Source organism: Mus musculus, chromosome 14 (genome assembly GCF_000001635.26).
Source record: "Mus musculus strain C57BL/6J chromosome 14, GRCm38.p6 C57BL/6J".
NCBI classification, from domain to species: Eukaryota; Metazoa; Chordata; class Mammalia; order Rodentia; family Muridae; genus Mus; species Mus musculus.
The window spans coordinates 70,584,945-70,602,183 of NC_000080.6; the positions used below are offsets into that span (position 1 = coordinate 70,584,945).

Consider the following 17,239-nt stretch of genomic DNA (forward strand, 5'->3'; position numbering starts at 1 on the left):
CCCGGCATGGAGGACAGAGTGGCAGCATGGCCAGGCAGGAGACTGCCCGTGGGCAGAAGTACACAGGCAGGAATCTTCCCCCACCCGTCATGCTCCTGGCTCAGACTTGCCCTTCTGGAGGTGGAGAGAAGTTCAGGTAAGGACCGTGTGGGGGAAACTTGACAAACGCAATGGCAGCCAGCTCCTTGCAGAATTCCTCAAGTACTACCACACCCTGGAGTAGGGTCTGATGGTCCAGACTGTGGAGAGACAGTGGCAGGTAAGGGACGATGGCATGGCTGGGTGTCAACAGGTGTGCTAATAGCATGACAGCCCATGTCCACAAGGCTTGACCCAGGGCCAACTCCTCAGGGCTGCCCTCCCAACCCCGGGCACCGCTTCCCTGGCTACTTACTGCTCTCCGGGAACCTGGCCCATCAGTTGCTTGCGTACCAGGAGCAGTTTGCCCGAAAACTGGGGTACCCTCTGAATTCTTTGCATTAAGTCACCGATCACCTAGAGCCCAGAAAGGAGTAAGATGAGAAGTGACCATGTCCCACAGCTGCCCCTGGCTCTACCATGAGGCAGAAGGACAAGACTGGAAAACCTGTGCTTTTCCTGATACTGGAAAGGGTACCAAGGCAGTCCCGCCCCTTGCCTTGCTCTGTCCTTTCCTATCACACCCTCATCCTTACCCTGACAAGCACAGAGAACAGGCTCCTGCAGCCAGGGGCCAGGCTGATGTAGGGATCCAGGAGGTACTCATGGATATGGGGGTGGGGGAACAAGGCGAGCCGGGACAAGACTGAGGTCACTTGTAGGTTCAGGCTGTACGGCTGGAGGGAACAAGATGGACAACGCTGAGGGCTGGCAACCGAGGCTGAGCATGTTTGCACTCCCCAAGCGAGGCGCCTGGCTGCTGTGAGTGTGTGCGGGGGTGGGAGGCTCACGTGATATGTCTATGTCATGGATTCCCTGGGGCTGAGGGCCAGAGCATGTTAGGGCGTGTGAAGAAGAGGCGAGACAGGGCTTCCCGCCTGGGGAAAGGTAAAGGGGCTGTGGAGCTGAGGAACCAAAGAGGGGTCCACCCCGGTCACCAGCCCCTACAAGGCCCAGCCGGGAGCTTCCCTAGGCGTGGTCTTTATGGCTACCTGATCCAAAATCCGGGCGATTCGATCAAAGAGCACTTGGAGGAAGCGACCCTCAAAGAAAGGCCTTTCAGGCTCATGAGAGTCCAAGGGCGCTGGGCCTAGGGGCCAACCCCAGTGGGCCACACGGGAGCTGCACTCCTGGAACTGAAGCCGAGGAGAGGAAGAGTTGAGTGAATAGACCCAGAAAGGCCTAGTTGAGGGACCTTATAAAAACAGTGTGGGGTTGAGATTGTATTAGGGGGATATCAAAGAGCCTAGAAGGGGAGGGAAGCCTTCACTCACCAAGCCGTAGGCATCGTGCACGTATGTGTCATATCCATTCTCCTCCAGGAAGGCTGATGTCTTGGCTTCCTCAGGGACCAGGCAAAGGAAGCTAAGAGACAGGGGCCTAGGTGTGGAGGCGCCTCCCCAGGTTTCCCCCACTCTCTGCTGTTCACAGGGTCCCAAAGAAAGAATATGATTCAGGTGACTCCAACTGCCTAACCTTCTTCCCACCTGTTAACAATCTCCGTCACTGCTGTTTTGCCATCCGAACTGGTGGCGGGAGCTGGGGGAGGCTTTGTGGAGGGCTGAAGGCCAGAATCGAGGAAGCCATCGGTGAAGTAGGGGTCTTCCTCCAGATCTCTGCAGGCAGGGAGATCACCATGCCCCGAGGAACAGATGGATGAGTGGGTGTGCATGCGTGCACTGAGTCCTGGGCAGCACCCTGCCTCCCTCTCTGCTTCACTTACAGGGTATCCTCATAGCTCTCCGGCTCCGGCGAGCCCCGGGCCACGTACAGGCGGCCCTCGAGGTTCTGCAGGACCAGACTGCGGATGGCCTGCTCATGGGGCTTCTGCAGCAGCTCCTCAAATAGCCTCAGCGTGGCAATGCTGATCTGGAACGAGTGAGAGGCAGCGGGGACCCACCTGTCACCCTCCTAGCTCCTCTCTCTCTCTCTCTCTCTCTCTCTCAAAAAGACAGGGTTTCTCTGTGTGGCCCTTGCTGTCCTGGAACTCACTCTGTAGACCAGGCTGGCCTCAAACTCAGAGATCCACCTGCCTCTGCCTCCCAAGTGCTGGGATTAAAGGCACGAGCCAACACTGCCTGGCTCCTCTTGGTTTCTCAGTGCCCGAGAACCAATGCCAGATAAATTCCTCTAAGGTGGGGTCACTTCCCTTGTTGGCTAGGGGCTAAAGAAGGGGTTCCATTTTTCATCTGATGTACCATCTCTAAATGCCTTGGCTTCTCTGTGCCTTGGTTTCTGAATTAGAAGAAAAAATGGGACTACTTCACAGAGAGCTCCAGTCTCCAAAAGCTGAACTCATAGAAAAGCAGATTGCAAAATACACAGAAAACCATGACAGAGACAACAGGGCTGTCAATCATATACTGTCACTGCTTTGGCTTGAGGCCTGAGGCTGAGCCACCTGGGCCAGCAGGAAAGGCTCTGGCAGCCTTGTGTGGGCTGTGGTACAAACTGAGTTGAAGGCTTACCTCGTCTGAGAGATGGTCACAGTGCATGATGAGGTGTGTACCCAGAGTATGGGGGCTGTCCTCTATGGCTGCAGGATGCTGGTCAGTGCCTAAGAGGAAGGTCATGGCCTCCTGCAGCAGTGCAGGGGAGCGCAGCTGACGCAGCAAGGCTGTCAGCAGGGCAGTGGAGGTCAGGATGCTCTGCTCAGATCTGTGGGGACAGACACAGAGCAGGGGTGAGTGGGTGGGCATGCAGAACCTTTCCATTTTCCTTCCATTGTTAGCTAACACCCCCCACACACGTGGCCCCATCCCTCTGAGATCCTATAGTTAAAGTGGGGAGGCTGTGCTTCAGCCCAGGGCCCTTAGAGCCTGGTAGGGTGGGCTGGACACAGACAAGAGCCATGGACAAAGGACTGAACAGACACTTACACATGCAGGAGCTGGGGCTGCAGGGTCTCTACAAACAGCTTCTCAGCCACAGCCTTTGCCAAGGCATCTGCAACCACCTAGGAGCCAGAGAGCATGTCTCCTGCATTCAAACCCCATCATAGTCACTCCTAAAAAATCCTGTGCCCTCACACAGCCCCCAGATATGTCAGAGAGCCCTGGTTAACCAGGGCCAAGCTGGCATCTGGCCCCAAGTCACCTTGTGTCCGCTCTACTACTCCATCACTGCCATGAGACCATTGTGGAGCAAGGAAGAACCCTGGTCACACCTGCCCCACTCACCGTGTGTGCCTCTGTGATGAGGTGGTCACAGTAATCAAACCAGCCCAGGAAGGCAGCCAGAGCCTCCTTGCCAGGGAAAGCGGTCTCATCAGATGGGGCACTGGGTAACCTAAGAGAAAGGGAAGCGAGAATCTGGAGGACGGGCAAAAAAGCTTCAGGGTCTTTCTGAAAGACAGCTGAGCGGTGGTCTCCATCCCATCTGTTGCTGTGGTCAGATTGCAGAAGTGAGGCTCGTGGGAGGCTGGGAAGGGCCCTTGGGACTGGCTCTCCCCCCAGGAAGAAGGGAGCCAGACTAGCAGCCCCTGAAGGTATTTCCCAGTCTCCCTAGGCCAGGAACCCACCTCCAGCTGATGCCCTCTAAAGTGGCAATGTCTGCTGGGTCAAGGCAGGCTGGCATGGACCGGTACAGTTGGCAGAGGTGCTCAGCTATCGCCATACAGCAGGAGGTACTCTGTGTCAGGTAGGTGGCAGCTGCTGGTGAGGCCACGCTTACCAGCAGCAGTATGTTCTCCTGTGCCTTCAGGGCCAGCCGACTCTTCTAGGGGATGGGAAGATGACGTCTGAGACAACAGTTCCCTCCACCCCTCCCACCCTTGCCGGCTCTGTAGTCAGACCTTGCTCTTGCACAGTCCCAGCAGGGAGGTGATAAGATTGCTCTCCCCAGGCCCGTTTTCTGGCCCCTCAGTCTCAGCGGGCAGGTGGATGCTCAGTGCTGGGACACCACAGTGCTCCTTATCCAGTCCAGGATCCCTGTTGAGAGCATCACTGTGGGGACAGTCCTTGTCCCTGTAGCCAGCTATGTCTTTAGGCGGAGCTGTAGACTCTCTGGCTGTTTTCTTCTTACCTATAATTTTTTTACCCTGAAAGAAGGTAGGGTGAGGCCGAGGTCAGAAAGGAGATCACTCCATCCCACAAGGTGCTTCCTTGTGAGTCCAGGGTTAAGAGTCAAGAGGTAGTGGAGCATCCCTGTAATCTTGGAAGGCAGAGAGAGGAGGGTCACAAGTTCAAGTCCAGCCTGGACAACACAGTCTCACTGTGTATCCTGCCAGACATCATAATAAATATTGTAACTTCAGAACTTGAGAGGCTGAGGCAGGAGGATTATAAGATTGAGTCAAACCTGGGGTGTGTGTGTGTGTATGAAAACAGATAGATAGATAGATAGAGAGAGAGACAGACAAATAGACAGACATAGCACCTGCCTCCAACAGCCAAAATAAGGGCCAAAACAGATGGCTCATCAAGTAAAGGCATTTGCTACAGGAGACTCAGCGACTTGAGTACAATCCCCAAAACTCATGTAAAAGTGGAAGGAGAGAACTGACTCTACAGACTTGCACTCTGACCTAAACATGCTCATATACACTCACACATACACACTCACACACACACACATACACACTCACACTCACATACAGACACACACACTCACACACATACTCATATACACATGCACACCCACACTCACACATACAAGATAGGGGCTGGAAATATGGCTCAGTTGGTATGGTGCTTGCCTAGAACACATGAAGCCCTAGGTTCAATTCTCAGCCCATAAACTGGAACATAGTGGTACACGCCTACAACTCAACACTAGTGAGAAGAGTTAAGAGGAATCAGACATTCAAGGTCATCCTTGACATGACACAGTGAGTTTGAAGCCAGCCTGGACTATAAGAGACACCTCCCACCTCGTCCCACTAAAAATCCAAAATGCAGGAAAAAGAATGGGAAAAAACAAACAAACAACCACCAAGACTCATCCCAGAGTGCTTGTGGGCACCGACTTCTTCTGCTTCCTCTGCAGGGTCAAGAGGGCTTCCTCTGGGGCTGTGCACCTCACTCGGTTCCCCACAGAAGCGCTTACCTCTAGAATATAGGCCAGCAGCTCTGGATCCTGCTGTATCTTAGAGCAGAGGACACTGGTGAACTGAACTTCTTCCTTTTCTGTGAGGGATCCAGGGACTGTCCCTCCAAGTCGGAGAAGTTTCTGAAGGGGAAGAGCACAGAGGCCCAGAGGGATGGGTGTTGGAAAGGGAAGCCCTCCGCCCGACGCCATCTGAGCCCTTGGTCCTCACCTGCACAGGCCTGTGCACACTCAGGTAGTGCAGCAGTGGGTGCTGCACCTGGCTCAGGACCTTGCTGAAGAACTGGAACACCTGTTGTCGCATGCCTGGGGGGTACTGAGACGGAACATCCCGTCAGAGGCCTGAAACCCTCCTCTGCAGCGAGCCACTGGGCTCAGAGCCTTCTTCCCTTCCACACAGTGTGTAAAACAGATCTTCCCTTCTTGCCCCAAACCCCTTTCCTGACTGAGCTCCTTTCATGACTGGGTTATTACTGAGCACGGCGCTCCATCTGTATCTGCTGGGTTTGTATCTATGGGTTCGTTCAGCCTCAGGTCAAAAGTATTCAGAAACATGTACAGACCTTCTTCTTACTACCTAATTACTGTAGCTCCATAGGTTTCATAGCATTTATATTTATTAATTATAAGCAACCTAGAGATGACTTAAAGGTACAGGAGAGCCAGGCAGTGGTGGCGCACGCCTTTAATCCCAGCACTCGGGAGGCAGAGGCAGGCGGATTTGTGAGTTCGAGGCCAGCCTGGTCTACAGAGTGAGTTCCAGGACAGCCAAGGCTATACAGAGAAGCCCTGTCTCAAAAAAAAAAAAAAAAAAAAAAAAAAAAAAAAGGTACAGGTGATGTAGGCTATCTAAAAACACAGTCTTCTCTGGATATCTGTGGGACATCAGCTCTGGGAATCTGTCTGTTATCTACCAATCTGTCCATCATCTCTCTGTCCCTCTCTTTCTTTCTGGAGCCTATGCAAAATTTTATTTTATTTACTTTATGTATGTATGTGTGCACACACACATATATGTGCCACATTGCACATGAGGAGGTCAAGGGACAACTTGCCATTCTCTCCTACCATGGGGATCCCAAGAGCTAAAATCAAGTTGTCAGGCTTGGTGGCAAGCACCTTTCCCACTGAGCCATCTTGCTGGCCCTCAGATCTCATTTTATAAGTGACTTGAACAGCCACAGATTTTGGATCTGAGGGAAAAAGTAGCAGGGTCCTGGGACCAATCCCCTGGGATAACAAGGACCCAGTGTGTGTGGCTATGCTGGCCCGCAATCTCGGCACCAAGCACCTTGAATAGAGCCCAGCGAATGGCTGAGTGATGGAGTGAGTTATGGCAATTAGTCACGGGAATTGTTCCATTAGATGGAGGAGCACTGGTAGGAAAGCATGGGATGAGGGTTAGACTGGGGTGGAAGTTTCCAGATGCCCAGGAGCATTGCCCACCTCCGCTTTGCCCAGAGTGCACAGGGTCTCCAGGATCTTGTGTTGTAGCAAGTATTCCAGACAGGGTCCAGCCTCACCAGAGGATGCCTGCTGCTTCTCCTCATACACCAGGATGTCCAACATCTGCTTCAGTCGCCAGGGGATATCTGTTTTCTTGGCTGGGGTGTTTTCATCTAATCGAGGTTAAGGAGACACAAGGGTGGGTGACAGGAGGAGCAGCAGACCCTCTCATGACAAGCCCAGAAGAAGTCATGCCTGAGATGGGCTGAGTGCCACCGGGAAATGGAAGTTTGCAGCTGATACTTGTATACTTAAAAAGACAGAGTGGCAGGGGATAAGGCCCTGGACACGAGCTGCTGGATGAGAGTGTGCTCGGTCCAGTGTGACATCAAGTGTACAGCAACATTTCCTATTAAAGTGAGGATAGGGACCCCTTAGGAGCCCACAGGAAGGCACGAGTCCATAGAAGATGTTTTGAGAGCTCTCTATCTATTTCAGGCTTCTGTGGGCAGCTACAGAGCCCAGTGATTGCCCAGGCCACGTTTTATCAGCTTCCTTCCTAGCATCTCCCAGGGCCTGGCCTTGCCCCTTTTACATTGTGGGGAGTCACAGGAAAGCACAGACAATCCCTGGGTCAGATGGGTGCTGCACCTAGGTAGAGAAAGGTTCCCAGCTGGCCTTGGAGCACCCCCTAGCTTTCCTTTAAGGCAATGGCTGTTAAGCAACGCAGCTTGCTTCACCCTCTCCCTGGAACTCTGGTCTAGAGACCACGCTAGAAATTAAAGGCCTAGATGCAGAAAAAGGCCCAGATCAGGTGGAGGGCTCTTAAAACAGCTTTCGGCTGGGCTTGGTGGCATAGACTGTAATCGCAGCTTCTCACGAAGCTGGCGAGGCAGGAGTATTAAAAGTTCAAGGCCAGTCTAGACAACCTATGTGAAATCTTGTTTCAAAATAAAAATTAAAAGGGCTCACAGGATGTAGCTCAGTGGGGCATGGAGATAGGAGGGTTGCTCTGGGTTCAACCAGTTCCCAATACAGAGAGAGAAATAGCATATGACTTAGTATAAACGACTGGCTTCCAACTGGAAAGAAATTCTTCCCCCACCCCGAAGCATCTGTCAAGAGACCTTTATGGATGTCACAGTTGAGAGAGATGATATTAGAATCAAGTGGGGAGAAGTCAGAATTGCTGCTCAACAGACAACACAATTATTTACCCTTCCATACAAACAGCCCTGTCTCAGTGTCCATATGCCCAGACTGAAGGAATCCTGGCCTAACAGAAACCCCAAGGTCCCCCCACCCACCCACCCAGAGTTGCTCAAAGGCCATTTTAATTTCATGGGCTGGCTCAAGCTGGAAAGAAAGCCTCTAGAAGACATAGGCCCAAACACAGTCTGAAATCAGGGGGATGAAAAGCTAAAGATACCGGATCTGGTTACCTGGCAACCAGGTTTACTGACTACTAAGCACCCAATCAGATTCTGTACCTCTCTGCGTCATGGAGTGTTGGCGCATGAATGCTTTGGCCCTTTGGGATGTCAGTCGGGAGAGAAGGCACCCAAGAATGGTCCAAGCCTTAGCTCTCCTCCTTGTACTTCTCCTTAAAATTTTTTTTACATTTATTTTATGCATATGAGTACACTGTAGCTGTCTTCAGACACCAGAAGAGGGCATCGGATCCCATTACAGATGGCTCTGAGACACCATATGGTTGCTGAGAATCGAACTCAGGACCTCTGGAAAAGCAGTCAGTCAGTGCTCTTAACTGCTGAGCCATCTCTCCAGCCCTCACCTTGTACTTCTTAAGGTAGCCATGGCAAAAGGATTTATTAAGCATCTTTCTCCTTTCCCAACTTTCTAAGACAAGGTGTCATGTATCCCAGGGTAACCTTGAACTTCCCATCCTCTTGCTCCCATGTCCTAGGCACTTGATGACAGGCATGCACCATTGCCTGGTTTAAGCAGTGAGGGCTGAAGGCTGGGCAAGCATGTTCAGCTACATCCAAGCCCTGCTGCATTTCCTTTAATCAACAGTCCTAGTGACAAGCACTTGGGATGAAGGCCTAAGGACTGCACCCAGTCAAAAACTAAAGCAAGCGGAGTCACCTTTACCACTGAGGTCCCCAACCTCCTTGTTCTCACTTATCACTCACACAGCTCCTCCCCCAAAAAGGTCAGAGTGGGGTCAACAACTTAACCATGAAGACCAGCAACCATTAGGGCTCCGGGTCTTACTCCCATTTGTCTGTATCTCTAGCTCAGCGATGATGGCTCACGACAGTCCTGGTGTCCAGAGCCCTGACATGACCTTCCCAAGATACCTGTGGTCATTCTCTACCCTTTCTCCCCACCTCTGTCCTCGGGTCCCAGGCTGGGAAGCAGCAGGCTTACCTGTGCTCTCGATATAGTAGTGTGTGATGCCTTTCCAATGTTCCACGAAGGCCTGCAGCAGGTCAATGCTGGGCTCCCGCTGCAGAGAGAGCAGACGCGGTCTTTGTGGGGGTGCCAACCAAGGGCCCACTAGCACCAGCGCTCACAGGAACAGGCCCATGAGCCTGACCAGTGCCCAGTGAGTTCTAGGTCCTAGAAAAAGCATTCTGTCCCCAACTTCTCAAAGAGAAGAGTAATTCATCTCTCCAGGACTCAGCAGCATAGTCTCCCACATGTCCCTACCCCACAGGCTCTGTCCCCAACAAGTAAGCATGCTGAAGGAGGAATAGACACAAGTATTTCTGCACAGTCCATAATCCATAAGCATGCTACAACATAGGGCCTGCCATCAGTACAGGAAGGGGCACATGAGAAGAAAGATAACGAGAATGATACACGTGGAAATCGCATTTGAGTTCCTCTCTGTTGGAATCCGGGAAAGCCTGTGTTCAAGGACATTGTAAGCTCTACTTAGACAGCTAACACTTCTATACCCTATAAAGGAAAGGCCTTACTTATAGAGAGCTTCAGTCCCAGACCGAGGTCTACACCCCTAACTCTAGGGGCTTCAGACTCTGTTCTCTGCAAGCCCCTCAACTCCCCCTCCCCCAAAGTATTCTCTCCATTATTGGTTGGTGTCAGTCATAGGTGCTGCAGTAGAGAGAAAAGCTCACCAAGATGCTAAGCCTTCATTTCTGAATGAGCAGAGGGGTTCAGCCTTCTCGGGAAAAACTGACACCCAGCTAACTCACTCCAGTTACTTTATTCAAACTTACAAGGCTAACTGGGGCTGGGAAAGGTTCCAGCTACAGAGTTATCCTGCCCTTTGCTGCTCCCACAGGAATCTCAGTCCCTTTAGACCACGCCTAGCCATAATCAAAAGGAAGAACTCCAGGTTTGCCAGGAGTACCTTAGGAACACGGTTGGTGGAGCTGCAAGCTCTCACGTAGCACCAAGTGCAGATTCTCTAAAGACATTTCAAGATTTGGTCTCATAACATTTTCTAAGCCTCTACTAATTGACCCAAACATAGCAAAGGCTTTGTTGAAACATTTTACTCAAAGGCATACACATACTCAAAGGCTTTACTATACATATCTCTACGCTCCAACCTCGCTCTCTAGTGGGCACTGGCCTTGAACCGAGGGTGATAAACTGGCCTGAGAAAAAAACAAAACAAAACAAAACAAACAAACAAACAACCCCTTCTTTCCTTGTACAATAAATGTTTTTAGGGAGAAATGCAGAAAAGAACCGACAGTGGCTTCCCAGCCCTGACACAACCATAATGCACCCTACGCCTAAGGTTTGGGAAACACTGCAGAAAGGGGTTAATCAAGACAATATGAGTTGGCATGCCAACACAGAAGAGGGGAAGTTCAAGATGAAAAGCTACAGACAGTTGCTAGCTGCTGAGAGTCTGCGAATGTCTTCCCCAGGGACTAACACCCTGACAGATTATCCAATAGCAGATGGTCAGCCCCTAAATGTGCGCATATGAGCAACATAGGATGGACTCAGCAAGGGAGGGGTGTGTGTGTGTGTGTGTGTGTGTGTGTGTGCACATATAACAATTAAAGAAGAGATCATTAGTGTGAAAGGGGCTGGGGACATGGGAAAGTTTGTAGGGGGAAGGTAAGAGGTCAAAATGATCTAAATACAGTACCCCTAAGAATCTGAAAAAAAAAAAAACCAAAACAAAACATTTTTTAAAGGAAAAACTAATTGTTACCAGGGCAGGAATGCATCAACAGTTCCTACCATAGGTGTTAACTTCCTCTAGGTCTCTGCTCAGGCCACAGTGTCCTGGGGGCCATTGCTCCTTTACTCTTGTCTAGGTCTTGAGATTCCTCCGTGAGGTCAGTGTAAGGGCTGGGCAGCTCCGTAAAAGCCTTGGTACCACAGAGAAGGCATCTTCTAGAACCAGTCATTTGGTGTACATCTTGTGAGTACCTTCTAGGTGCAGGCTGCTGTGCTGTGTGCCACAAGCAATCTAGCTAACTAGACCTCCAGTAAATAGGCTGTCACCAAGAAAAGAATACAAAATTGCACCCCAAACCAGTTGTCTCTGAGGAAGCAGCAGAAGTAGAAAGGGACATGGTAAAGGGAGTCACTGCTAGGGGCTAGAGCGATGGCTCAGTGACGAGCACTCGACAGGAGCTGGCTTCCCAGAACCCACGTCAGATGCTTCACAACTCCAGCCCCTTGGATCTAACCCCCTCGTGTAGCTTCCACGGGCACCTGCACACATGTAGCCTAGATTTGCATGCATATATATATATGTATATATATATATATATATGTATATATATATATATATATATATATATATATATATATAAAATAAAATAAGTCTTGGGCTGGAGAGATGGCTCAGCGGTTAAGAGCACTGACTGCTCTTCCAGAGGTCCTGAGTTCAAATCCCACCAACTACATGGTGGCTCACAACCATCTGTAAGGAGATCGGATGCCCTCTTCTGGTGTGTCTAAAGGCAGCTACAGTGTACTTACATATAATATAAAAATAAATCTCTTTAAAAAAAAAAAGTCTTAAGAAAAGAAGAGCTGCTAATGGATCCCTTTCAAGATCCTACCAAAGAACAGAAGCTCCAAGTGGACCAAATTTCGGCAGTGCAAGGGGGACGGGAAAGATCTGGGCAGAGGGTATGAGGGGAAAGGATATGAGGAGCATGTGGGTCTCCAAGGCCAGGTCAAGAAGTCTGTTTTTGTTTTTAAGGCTGCAAGGTCGGTTACAACTTCAGAGGAGTTTTGGAAGGATCTGTCTGGTAGTGTCACACGGAAGAGGAGACAAAGGAGGAAGACGTTTAGGTGGCCATGGCAACAGTGGAGTAAGGAACAACTAAGTCAGAGACTTTGAAACTCTCCCCACCCTCCTTGCAGACAGTAGGCTCCTCTTTCAAAAGTAATTGTCATCATGTGTGGTGACAGCAAACCTTTAATCCTAGTGGTCAGAGGGCAGAGGCAGGAAGATCTCTATGAATTCAAGGCTAGTCTGGCCTACAAAACAAACTACAGGATATCAAGAACTACAAAGAGGGATCCTGTCTCAAAACTAGAAAGATTAGCTTAGGGTCAGTGACTCTTCCAGAAAGGCATTACCCACAGTCCTTCAAGATACTTCATCCCAGGCTGGTAAGGTGTCCTCTGACCTCAGACCCAGGATCTCTGACCTCCACATGCATGCTGTGGCACACCCCTCCCCCCATCCACACTAAACAACTGTAATAATAAGATACTTCACCCTAAAGGAGCAACCCAACTCATCATATCCATTTGCCACAGTTATTCAGGCTCTGATAGACTGTGCGCTTCCAGAGGGCAGGGCTGCGGGTTTTTTCATTTGTTTGTTTTCTTGTTTTTTTTTTTTTTTTTTTGATACAGGGTTTCTCTGTGTAGCCCTGGCTGTCCTGGAACTCCATCTGTCAGCCAGGATGGCCTTGAATTCAGAGAGCTGCCTGCCTCTACCCCCAGAGTGCTGGGATTCAAAGTGTATGTTGCCATGGGCCAGTTTAGGGCTGTTTTTTTTAATCTGGCAACCCCAGAGAGCTTTTACCAACTCTCTGAAAGCTCCTGAAGACACTCCTGCCATACTTTCTTATCCTAGAAAGTCCTTGGATCCTCGGCCAGCACCCCGGTGACCTCAAAGCTTCTGTGAAAGGGTCTTATCTAGCCTTAGATTTCATCTGTAAGTTCCAAAAAACTTTGTGCCAGGCTCAGTGAAAAAGACTACTCATAGAGATGCAGGGAAGGGGGGGGGGGGGAGGGGACAGCCATCAAATCCTGGGGCAGATGAGAGCAGGGCAGAGCTCTCCACCTGCAGCTGCTACTAGCTACCAGACCAAAAAAACTACCAGGCAAGTTCCTCTAAACAATAGCAATATTTTTTAGAAAGAGACACAAGGATCTCTACTGTTGGGTCCGGAAGGGGCAGAAAGCCGTACTCTGAGTGGTTCATATTCCACTTGGATGTTCCAACCTGAGGGAAGACCAAACTCCCCAGACAGTGGATGGAGCTGAAAAGAGATTCCTATGTGGCATAAAGCACACTTTCTGAACATGGTCTGTATGTTGCACACTGCAGGTAACCTGCCTAAAAATATGTCCCTCCGCTCTCTTCATCTGCAGCCCCTGGTGCTTCAGCTTTCTGTACTCAGAGTGTAAGCATCAAGGACGCTTAGGGCTGTCCCCACTGCCAACCCTCCTTGACAATTGAGCTGTGTCCAGAAGGATGAATTAGTGTATCAGATTGCTTTCTAAGATGACACTTGTTTTTATTTGGGACAGGAAGGAGAAGAAAAGGTGAAAAGGTCATTTTGGAAACTCCCTCTTGGGGGTACCCTAGGCCCTGTTCCTCACAGCAGAGCTGGACAGTGGGGGGAGGGGAGGTTACAGAAGTGCCTCCCTCTCCTTTAACCAGTTCTCCTAAGGCTGAGCCAATTGATATGAACAATAGCAGCCTAGCATGGTGATTTCATCCCAGCACTCGGGAGGCAGAGGCGGGTGGATCTCTGAGTTCGAGGCCAGCCTGGTCTACAGAGGGAGTTAAAGAATACAGGGCTACATAGAGACAACCTGTCTCAAACAAACAAACACCAAACACCAAAAACAATGAAGGTTCTGACTGGGGGGGGGGGGGGGGCGTCAGACCTAAGATTGTTTCTCAGGACACAATTTGATAGACTAAACCCATCAATTAGACAGTGTTCTTATACAATGAGAAAAAAATAATTAACTTTTCAAATAGCTTCTTGCAAGGCTGCTGAATGAAGTGACCAGGGACATGCACTTCCAGAAAAAAGGGGCCTAAACACAAACTGAGAGAGAGAGAGAGAGAGAGAGAGAGAGAGAGGAGAGAGAGGAGAGAGAGAAGGTAAAAGAGAGAGCGCAAGCAAGCTAGCTTTGCATGGAAACAACTCTTCCATTCAAAGCCCCTCCGGCAGGCTGAAGTCCCTAACTCAAGGTCAGCTGGCTCAGTGGCTTGAGATAAGCCTGCAGAGGGCTACTTCCGGGTTCTCGCGACCACCCACCCCTGCAAAGGTCTCTATCACCTTCTTCCTGGGACTTATGTCACTCAGGGCTGCAACTCCCATGCTAAGAGGGAACTCAGTGCGGGAACCCCTGCTCCCAGTAGTTGTCTGGCAGCTAAGAGAGGAAGGGGAAGGCTGTTGTCAATCCCAGGTGAGGAGGAATGGAGGAACGTCAGGAACGAGAAAGGAAGGCTGCCGGGCGGAGGAGGAGGCGTGGGGGCAGATCTGGGAGAAAGGGCTGGTGACAAGGGAACCTTTGGGGAGAGAAGAGTTACAAAGCTAGCGGAAGCTCTCGAGGCACAGGGAACGTTAAAGAAGCCGAGCGGAGCGCAGGCTCGGGGGACCGAGTCGCAGGTCAGGGAGTGGGACACAGGAAGCACAACAGGAAGCAGTGCGGAGGCCGGATCGAGGGATCGGGACTCAGGATCAAGGGAGCATGGCTCAGGATCACGAGAGTCGGGCTTAGGATCAGAAGAGCGAGGCGCAAGATCGAGGGAGCCGGTCGGTCTGGAGAGAACCCCGGAGCTAGGCGCTCCTGGCGGCCGCGACGCGGGACTGTACCCGAAGACGAAGCCCGGAAGCGGCGTCGGGGCCAGGGGAGGGGCCCTGCCCAAGGGGCCCGCACCTCACCCGCCCGCCCCCCTGCCCGCGCCCGCCCCTCCGGTCCGACCAGGGCCCGGCCTCACCGCCCCCACGGCCTCCTGCAGCAGTGCCCCGAGCCGGCTCAGCATGATGGCGGCCCGGCCCGGCTCGCGGCCCGGCTCCCGGTGGCGGCGCAGCGGTGGCGGAGGAGGCGGCCCAACGGGCGGGAGGCGGGACCCGGCTCTGAAACCCCGCCCCTGCCGGAGGGCTCGGGGGCGCTCTAAGCCCAGGGCTGGGCAGGTCCTGATGGAGGGCGGTGGGGAGCACCCTGGGAGCTGATGACCTAAGATTCCTTTGAGTAACACCCAGAGACTTCTAATTCCTCGTGCACCCTCACAATCCTACCAACACAGTAGCCCTGGACACACACGGCTCTGGAGTGTTTAAAATGACCTGGCCCTGACAAGCTGTGTCAAGGACACTCCAGAAGGCAAAGACATAGTGGGAAGAATTGACGACATGTTTAAATGTAATGGATTAGGAATATTGGAATAGGTTATGGCTAATATTAATTTCACCCTGTTGTTCAGTACTTTTATAAAAAAAAAAAAAAAGGTCGTTATTGGAAAAGATGTCCTCTAAGGTTTGCTGTTTGATTAGGAATTGATCCGAAGAGTCCCAGCAAAATCTGTCTCATGTCCCCCGCTCTGGAGGGAAAGAAAGCAATTGGGGTACACCTGCAATCAATCCCAGCACTCAGTAGTATCAACAATTCAAGGAGGTAGTGAGATCCCGTACCAAACACATACACACACACACACACTGACACACACACTCCGAACACAAAGATACATGCATACATACACACACACATACCACTCACACAATTACAACACACTGACACCACACACACATACACACACACACCACTGAGAGAGAGAGAGAGAGAGAGAGGTTGAAGACACGAACTGTTTAAAACAAAAACCAAAGCAAACAATAAAAAACAAGGGCTGCATGAGGCTCTTGGTTCAATCCTCAGTATCAGATAAGTAAATAGATAGATGGATAAATAATACATAAATTATATAAAAATTATGTAAATGTATATAGGTATTTACATAAATTATAAATGATTAAATTACTTACATCTATCTTAAATATCCAGGATATCCTAAAACTCACCATTATTTTTGTTCCAAGGCTGGAGATTATAGGCTTGTGTTACCATACCTGGGCTGCACTATAAATTCCAGGCCAGTCTTAGAAACATAGTGAGACATTAAAAACAAGAGTTGGGCCGGGCATGGTGGCACACGCCTTTAATCCCAGCACCCGGGAGGCAGAGGCAGGCGGATTTCTGAGTTCAAGGCCAGCCTGGTCTACAAAGTGAGTTCCAGGACAGCCAGGGCTATACAGAGAAACCCTGTCTCGAAAAAACAAAAACAAAAAACAAAAAAACAAAAAAACATGTAAATTGCACTTGATGTCACATGCCTTTGATCCCAGCACTCAGGGAGTAGAAGCAGGCAGATCTCTACTAGTTCAAGGCCAGCCTGGTCTACAGAGCAAATTCTAGGACACAGAAACCATGTCTTGAAAATGAAAAAGGAAAAGGAAACAGAGTTGACACATTGTTTTTTTTTTAATTATCAGATATTTTTGTTGTTCATTGATTTCATGACTGTAAAGTCAACTCTTGTTTTCTTTTTTCAAGACAGGGTCTCATATGGACCAGGATAGACTCAAACTTACTGTGTAGCTGAGGTTGACCTTGGACTCCCAATCTTCCTTTCCTTAGTGTTGGGATCTGGCATATGCCTGGTGTGTCCACTGCTAACAAGAGAGCCCAGGGCTCATGCATGCTAAGCAAGCGCTCTGTGCTGCATTCTAAGCCCTCAGCTCCTGACTCTAAATGGTGAGGTGTTTAGTAAATAAAACCAAAACAAAAGCTTCGGGAACCAATAAAGTTGCCCAGGTTTTACATCTTTGTGTCATGAGAAGGACGCATGAAGGACTCTCCCTAAGGCTTTGTTTTAGGGGGTCAAGAGCCTCACTTTGAAGGAATCTAAATTCTCAGGAGCTCCAAATCCTTTAGGACTTAGTGTCAAAATTTGTCCTACCACAAACATTTCCAGTCAATCTGATCATATGTTGCTTCCCTTGGTAACCAGTGAACTTTCTACAGCGCCCGGCTGTGAGTTCTAAGTAAACAGGGTCCGCTTTATAATCACATAGTCCATGTTGTCTGATAACATATGCGGAACCCAGTCCTGCTTCCCCTGGAAAAATGGCTATATCTCTCCAGTGCTGGGCAGCTGGAGATGTAGCTGGCTCTGCAGTAGAGTGCTTGCCTAGCAGGCCCAAGACCCTGGCTTTGATCTCCTGAATGCCCTCCCCCCAAAATGAGATAGGACACTGCCCTCAGCCCCCCAACACACACACACACCACACATATTGGTTTTATGAAGCCTTGGGTTTCAGGTAAAACGCTCTCTCGTTTGTTGGGTCAAACAAACCTTGCTCTCGCAGGTCTGTTTCAAGGATAA

General features: G+C 50.3%; 1 protein-coding gene across 3 annotated transcripts in view; it reads right to left on the reverse strand.

Annotated features, from left to right (window-relative positions):
• The window catches only part of Fam160b2 (family with sequence similarity 160, member B2), a 16,541-nt gene extending 1,650 nt beyond the window's left edge, over window positions 1–14,891 (reverse strand). The window contains exons 1-17 of one of the 3 annotated variants that reach the window (NM_194345.1): window positions 14,798–14,891; window positions 9,025–9,103; window positions 6,631–6,803; window positions 5,396–5,500; window positions 5,185–5,307; window positions 3,932–4,177; window positions 3,659–3,855; window positions 3,318–3,426; window positions 3,018–3,094; window positions 2,607–2,796; window positions 1,862–2,007; window positions 1,626–1,754; window positions 1,413–1,503; window positions 1,131–1,274; window positions 675–815; window positions 395–495; window positions 1–239 (exon numbers count right to left, since the gene is read on the reverse strand). The exon at window positions 1–239 is cut by the window's left edge and continues 1,650 nt beyond it. In NM_194345.1, the coding sequence (NP_919326.1) occupies window positions 101–239; window positions 395–495; window positions 675–815; window positions 1,131–1,274; window positions 1,413–1,503; window positions 1,626–1,754; window positions 1,862–2,007; window positions 2,607–2,796; window positions 3,018–3,094; window positions 3,318–3,426; window positions 3,659–3,855; window positions 3,932–4,177; window positions 5,185–5,307; window positions 5,396–5,500; window positions 6,631–6,803; window positions 9,025–9,103; window positions 14,798–14,842 (2,235 nt within the window). In that variant the 5' untranslated portion in view covers window positions 14,843–14,891 and the 3' untranslated portion in view covers window positions 1–100. Of the gene's footprint in view, window positions 240–394; window positions 496–674; window positions 816–1,130; window positions 1,275–1,412; window positions 1,504–1,625; window positions 1,755–1,861; window positions 2,008–2,606; window positions 2,797–3,017; window positions 3,095–3,317; window positions 3,427–3,658; window positions 3,856–3,931; window positions 4,291–5,184; window positions 5,308–5,395; window positions 5,501–6,630; window positions 6,804–9,024; window positions 9,104–14,797 lie in introns of those variants that run through there. The other 2 variants (XM_006518998.3, XM_017316016.2) reach the window with 2 other exon arrangements.
• Window positions 14,892–17,239: the final 2,348 nt, after the last annotated feature.